The 7,500-nt window shown below is 40.7% G+C and overlaps 1 protein-coding gene across 1 annotated transcript in view; it reads left to right on the top strand.

Moving 5' to 3' along the window:
- Positions 1–7,500, top strand: part of LOC137979004 (coiled-coil domain-containing protein 170-like) — a 16,106-nt gene that overhangs the window by 8,159 nt on the left and 447 nt on the right. The window contains exons 12-15 of the mRNA XM_068826146.1: positions 859–981; positions 2,157–2,450; positions 3,236–3,472; positions 3,602–7,500. The exon at positions 3,602–7,500 is cut by the window's right edge and continues 447 nt beyond it. Of these exons, the coding sequence (XP_068682247.1) occupies positions 859–981; positions 2,157–2,450; positions 3,236–3,472; positions 3,602–3,838 (891 nt within the window). The 3' untranslated portion in view covers positions 3,839–7,500. The remainder of the gene's footprint in view (positions 1–858; positions 982–2,156; positions 2,451–3,235; positions 3,473–3,601) is intronic.

Raw genomic sequence — 7,500 nt, forward strand, 5'->3', positions numbered from 1 at the left:
TAACCCTTCCATCCCCAAGATCGAAACGCCCATTCTCCTAACTAGTGCCATAGATTTCTTTGTTGGGTAGTCATAAGAATTTGGTCTTATATCAAGAGCTGATGATCATCTTCATTCTCAATAACTGTGTGGATGATATTTAATCGAACTTGTGAGGAGAATTGACATGGTGATCTGACTCCTGGGATTCAAAGGGTTAACGCCAGCCATGTTGGTGGTGGTTGTGGTGTCGATGGTGATGACGATGATGATCACGATAACGACTATAACGATAACGACAACGATGATGATGATAGTAATGTGCGCAATGATGAGGTCGACGACGTTGATGCTGCCAGATGTGTCCAGTAATGTCCCTAATTAGATAGATACATGCGGATTTCAATGAGCTTCACAAAGTGTCCCTTTGCTCCTCTCCCCAACTTCAAGATCACTCGTGTCTCGGAATACAGACAATTCGCCCTTGTCACATGGCGGCCATATTGTCCCGGGAGACCAAAAAAGCTTTGTTTTACCACGCCAAGCCTCACCCCCATGATTTCCACTGCGAGGCTTGGCGTGGTAAAACAAAGCTTTTTTGGTCTCCCGGGACAATATGGCCGCCATGTGACAAGGGAGAATAGACCATTTTCGTTATTCTCACGGCTGGACTGGGTCTAGCATGAAATGGAGGCTAATGCGGGCAAATCTTTTCACACACAAAAAAATTGGGCGTGCATGCATTTTTGGATATAAGTGGATTCTGCTAAAGACGACGATGTCAGTTTTGATGATGACATTCAGTTAGTTAATCGTTCAGCTTCCTCGTTACCATGTTTTTTTTATCGTGATATTTTTTCTCTTCGTTTCACTTTTCAGTTTGTTACCTTTTGTGAGAAGCTAGCGCGTGTCATGAAACTCGACGAAATTGCCAACGATGTTGGTTTGGATGTGAATGGCGATGCCTTGTTAGCGAGAGGAGAACAACTTGTAAAGTTAGAGGTGAGACATCCCATGGATCAATCAGATATCAATGCTTCAATTTTGTCAACCCGTATCGCAAATGCAAACGTCTCTCTGAGTGTAAACTCAGCAGTTACTGACCTCGTTGTCTTCACCTCTTCTTGCGATTTACTCAACTCTCTTGTGACACAACCGTCTGCAGGGAACAGAAAATTGCCTTTTCACGATAACTTTAAAATTCCCGCAGGGATCGTTATCAGTGAATTTTTAAATTTTCTTTGGATTTCAAAACTATGTTAACTAAACACTAAAGGCCGGTTTACACGGTGCGACTTGTCGTCCCGATTTTTGGCGGTGGCTACTGCAACAGATTTTTTACGTCGGGCCGACAAGTCGCACCGTGTAAACCGGCCTTAAGCGACCAAAGTTTTAAGCCTTAATTTAAAAAAAAGACACCAGTTTATTTTAACTGGAATTTTCCTATTTAATGGTCCGCCGGGCCATTATTGACTTTAAGATCTTGAGAGAGCTGGATCGAGGAGAAAATCACGTCAAAGGCTCACTAGTTCAAGAATGCAATGCGTGGTGTGTACGCCGCAGAAGTAATATGCAGCACAGGTGTTTTGGGCTTATAGACGTTTTGCAAATATGTTGAGCTGATTCACACTCGGAAATTTTAAGCTAGTGAGTCTTTGACGACACTTTTCCCTAGATCCAACCCTCTGAGGTCCAATCGGTCAGTTTTACACGCGAGTAAGGGCGGAACGTGAAATCCAAAACTTACACTCAAATTAAACGGCCTTGGGATAAAAATCAAAGCTCAAAATTTTGGCAGTCAGGTGTTAAGGAAACACACTTTCAAAATCTGAAGAAAAAAAGGAAGTGATTTGATCACAGGGGCACTCTTAATTGTGTCTTACGGATGGAGAGCATTGGAGCTCTAGGAAATTTGCTCCTGCTTGGAACACAGGACAACAAAAAATGGAACCTGTAGCGGTATCCCTGGACGCTTTGCCAATGCCTCCCACCCTGCCCCTGAGATTTCTAGCCTTGATCGCTTCTACTTTCTCAAGATCCCGCACTAGTTGTCAGATATCTGTCCCCGACAGACAGAGACCGGAGGGGGATAAAGTATCGCCCCATCGACCATATATGACAGATCCCCCACCCAGAACATCCCCTTGACCTTATGATTCTATTCTTGTTTCTATCAGGCGGATGCATTAGATGACAGAAAGACCACGATATATAACCTTCAGAGAAGAGTTAAGTGGTCCAAACAACAGATTGAGAGCAAAGATTTACACTTAGGTTTGCTGAAAAAGAAAGTGGCCGAACTCGAAGACCTTTTACGAGAAAAGGGGCGTGTTGAAGTGGAGAGAGATGACAATTCACTCAGATACAAGAAACTTGTCAAACATAACGATAAACTGCAACGAGAATTGCTTGACTATAAAAAAGAAATCACAAGCTTAAAGGCGAAATTATTAGAAGCAAGCGAGCTTAGGGTGAGTGAACAGAATTTATTAATTGGAGACTCCTGCCGGATTTTCTAGTCTTATCGAATAACGACGTAAAACCGTACGTCTTTCTTCCTAACAATTGATTAAGCATCGCGTATTAACTACAGATGTCAAGCTGGAATTTGCGTTTTGCTAAAAATCAAATAAACTTGGGAAACTAGTTGTTTGACTAGTTGCTTGGACGACTTTGTTCTTTCGCCCGTCGCTAAGCAACCATAGTTTCCCATCCTTCCTGCGAGCGCATTGCACCTTAAACATCAACAGTTTTATCAAAGAACGCACACCGGTCGCTCAGTTGGTTGAACATCGGGCTGTTGTGCTGAACGAAGGTCGCGGTTTCGAACCCCCGGCCGGATCAACGCTCAAAATCTTAAAATAACTGAGGAGAAAGTGCTGCCTTTGTAATTTCATCTGCAAATGGTTAGACTTTCAAGCCTTCTCGGATAAGGACTATAACCCGTACGCCCCGTCTCACAAATATCTTCTATGTTCATAGGTTCTCTATGGACTTGAAACCCCCGGTGTTATGGTTGTCCTGTTCTCTCCAGCAGAAGTGGCTGGCTTGGCGGTGATTATCTCTAAAAGGGCTTATGGTGTATGAGGCCACCTAAGCAGAAACAGCCATAAGTCAAAATGGGACTTTGCCGAGAGCTGGGAAATGTAGACGTAGATGTAAATCAGTGTTTGACATTTGAATCGCTCCCACGAAATAGCAGTGACTAAGTCGCTGGTATGATTAAACGAAAGGTGACGTTTGCATTGTCTTTTAGGTAAGAACTCTGGAACAAGGGAAGACGATCGAAGAACTTGAAAATGCTGTCAATAAACTCGCAAAGAGTAAGCACAAAACCAGCGCAGAGTTGCACGACTTGAAAAACGAGCTTGAAATGACAGAAACACAGGCACGGGAAAAGAAAGCGCAAACTTCGCAAACACTGCAGCAGCTGAACGGTGACCTACAAACAACTAAGCAGGCCTTGGAGGAGTGCAGACTTCGAGAAAAACAGGTATGTGTGGAATGTTACATTGAAGATTTTCCCTTATTATGTCAGTTTACAGTCTTACACTTTGCCTTAATTTAAACCTAATCCTTGGTGCAACACTTAATATTTCATTTGACTTTATGTTCTTTGCAGCTGTTAGATTTTCGTCAAGTTTTGGCGCGTCTTCTTGGCTTGGATATCAACACACTTTCCGTTCCAGACTACGAGATCATCTCGCGGCTAGAGCGCCTCGTCCAGGCCCATCACGCGCACTCTATCACCACACACAGCCTGGAAGCTAGTCTCCAGGACATGGAGAGTGGATTCCGCGCGGGCTACGATGACGCCGTTGCTATTCTAAGAACGCCATCGCCTGTGAAAGTTTCGTAACAAGAGAGTTAATCTTCGGGGGAAATATGTACATAAGAACATCTACGCAGAGACGATTAGAGAACGAATTTCAGCTACAAACATTGCTGTTATCGTATGCCATAACCTGGAGAAATGTTGGAAGTTCGTGCTGTTGTCTTTAAAACAAGGGAGACACTTTTTGCGTGATAGAGAAAGCAACCTCTGTTGAGGTTTATTTGAAGGCAACGACGGAAAGATGATGAAATGGCGCAGCACAAATAAATAGCCCGGCTTCGCCTCATGGGCTATTGACCCGTAGCCTTTGCGGGCTACGGGTCTAATTGTTAAATAGTGGTCTTCTCCTCTGATTGTCAGAAAATCTTGCGCTAAAAGAACAATTTATAAGTTTCGTCCACTTTTAACCATTAATAAATAAGGAAAGCTTTTATCGCAAAACTTTCCTATATTGTTAGCTGTTTTGTCCATACCTTGAAAACTGACATTTACCTGCTTTTATGTAGGGAAAGTAAAAAAAAACTGTGGTTGTAAATAGAAGAAGAGGTTTATAATTCTTTCAAAGGCCTCGATATTTCTGCTTCTCCTTTGATAAGATGACAAGAATATACTAAAAAGCATTTCTTTTTACACAATTGTTGACGAATAGTGGTTTTCTAACCGGAGAGGAGCAAGTCGAAAACAAAAATACTCAGACAAAAGACACAAACCAAAAATTTCCTCTTGACAAAATATCAGCCTTTTGTTTACATCACTTGACATAATTTTAAATTTTCGCGAATTTCAGGCTTCATATTCAGACAAATAGATTGAGTGCCTGATCAGATATGCGCAGACTTTTTTTGTTTTCCCCTTTAATTTGTGGTATCATGCATAACCTGTTAAGATGTAAATAGTTAATACAATTAATCACCAAATTCATATTATGTTAAAGAACCATTCAACGCCAGACAAAGGCGATTGCCAAGGAGAAAAGCATGTTTTTGTACTTGCTTGGTATGTCTTAAATTAAACTAAACTCTGATTTCCTCATCGCCCACGTTTTGGTGGATTAACTGAAACAATAGCTCTCTTTTTTCGTCAACCAGCACTTGTGCATTACACCTGCCGGAAACAAACACAAGTTATGAATCGAAATCCGTTTAACTAATTCGTCCACCTTCTTCCAAATTACATCCAATACCCACTCGTTCACATATTAAAAGATTCAAAATGTCAATCAAGGGAAACTATACAAACAAAACAGATGTTTTAGTGTCTAATTTCTTAACCAACTGACATAATAGATCTTGCTCGGGGGTAACATTACTTCGAACAAACTACAACTTTGAGAATCTCATCATTTGCTCCTAGTAAATTGATAAATCATAATAACTAATCAAGGGAAGTCACTGTACGAGGGCCAGCTTTGTAGGCCTCTGTTCATCTGGTATGATCCCACGGACTCCTGGAAGACAGGAAGGCAAACGTCTTAGGAAATGGAGTAAGAAAGCATTTAACAAATAATCATGGCCTCCACAGTAAAAGGCCGTCATCGAATCACACAAATGGACTATATAGAATACACCGGCATGAAAAATGAGGCGCCCTGCCTCGACAGTAGAAGACCATCATCGAATCACACAAATGCACTGTTAAAGAGAACCGGCAGTAATGTAACAATAAAATCGGAATACACATGAAAAATGAGGTAACGAGTTGGGCATTCACAGAGCGTGTTTATGTTTCATTCGGGAACCTAAGACAAATCCCATTAGTGAAGCGGGATAAGAATCCGGGTCGACAGTCTTGTGCAATTCAGTACATAAACCGCTATGCCTCGTCTTAACAGAGAGATTTTTCTATCTTTTATTTGTTTCCTATGATTTCTATTCTGCAAACGAACTTCACGAAGTTCTCTGGCCATTTTAAAATGGTAGGGCTAAAAAAATCTGGGGAAAAAGCACATTGTGAATTTTCCTCAATCCAGCATTCATTACCGTGTCCTTTGGACCTATGAAAAGCAATCAAGGGAAATTGCCCCTGCCGCGGTCGCCGTCTTCTCGCCCTCCGCTGCTTCGTTTTTGAAGAACTTAATTGTGACAGTAAAGTGAAATAATTCACGCCAAAAAAAAACCGGTCAGATTTCACAATAATTCCCACCAATGAGTCAGTGAACACCAAATAATTCAGAGTTATTTGCCTATAATATATCAAAATTTATCTTAGAGGTTGTACACACAATAGGAACAGAAATCAAGAAAAATCAAATTTTATCACAATTCCGCACTTTTTGGTAATAAAACTTGCAATAAGGATAAGTAAAGTAGTAAAAAGTAAGATATTTATGTAAAAGCTGTATGAACTTCGATCTTCATCAAGACAATATTCTACAACCGTATCCGAATCTCCTTCAGAGTTCTATAAATTAAATAGGTGGATGTTTTCTAGTTTAGGAGCAATAAGATTTGCATTAAAAGCATCTCGGTAGAAAGACAAGAAATAAAATTCAATCTATATTTTTCCGCTTCTTTCTAGTAAAAGTTTTCTGACAATATCGGGCTAAGTTTCTGTTACGCGCGATCCGAATCTTATCTAAATTTGGCAAAGCTTCAATTCATTGGTAACGAATGTTTTCCAGTTTGAGAGAGCCGTGAAAAATATCGGTTTACCAGCTTTGCTCGCGAAGACTTATGGAAACGGAAAAAAAAACAATATTTTATCGCCAATTTCAAACTTTTTCTCAAATAAAATTGCAATAAAGTTATGCGTAAAGTTGCCGTAGCATTACTAAGGAAAACGTTGTACGATCTGAATCCAATTCAGTTTCCAGGTGTTACGAGGTGAGAAATATTCTTTACCTATTAATCGGGTATAAGCATAAATAAAGAAATTTCGTTAACGCCTTGGCCTTCAAGTCAGTTCATATATATAGCTGTGCGAGATGTCTTTTAGCAGATGTTGTTGCGTAAATAACTTGCAAATCACTAAGAAACTCAAATCCGACTAGATCCCCTTGCCCTTACACAAACAAATGGAGGCGGCATTCTTCGGCCTCCTTATTAAAAGTATGGCAGTAAATTAGTGGGAGATATCTTCAAGTGTTTCACCTTAGTAATAACGAAAGAGATGTTTAGCAAACTGAGCTCCACTGCGATCGCGAAATATCGATTCCGGATAGTCTTCTTAGAACATGCTAATAACTGTTTAACACTTGCTGAGGCGATAAATAAACTTGCTATAAAGTTCACTTTCATACAGTCTCAGTAAACAAATAGTTCATCGAAGGATTTTTTTCCCCTTCAATTTTGTCTAGAACAATGTAAAATAATGGTTCCTTTGTTGAATGTCCGTTTAGTTCTGCGAACACCAAGGATAATGTTCAAAATGGATGCCGGCGCTGTTTGGTGATGAGCCTTGAAGCACAGGATTTTTACGAAAAAAAGTGAAGACAAAGTCAATCGAGGAAAAGAGAAAGGCGCGCATCAAAACACCGCTGGTCATCACAATTCGGTTACTGACGTTTCTTTTTCGCTCCGTCCCCGTCCGTGCGGAAGGTAATTCACAGAGTTTCCTTGTTCGTTTTTCGGTCGCGAACGAAGATGGCAGCACAGGCAGCAGAGAACCAGGGCAGCTATCACAAATATAAGAACGCCAAGAAAAATGACTATGATCGAAATTGACGATAACATGTCTTTGGTCGCATA

Source organism: Montipora foliosa, chromosome 12 (assembly GCF_036669935.1).
Source record: "Montipora foliosa isolate CH-2021 chromosome 12, ASM3666993v2, whole genome shotgun sequence".
NCBI lineage: Eukaryota > Metazoa > Cnidaria > Anthozoa > Scleractinia > Acroporidae > Montipora > Montipora foliosa.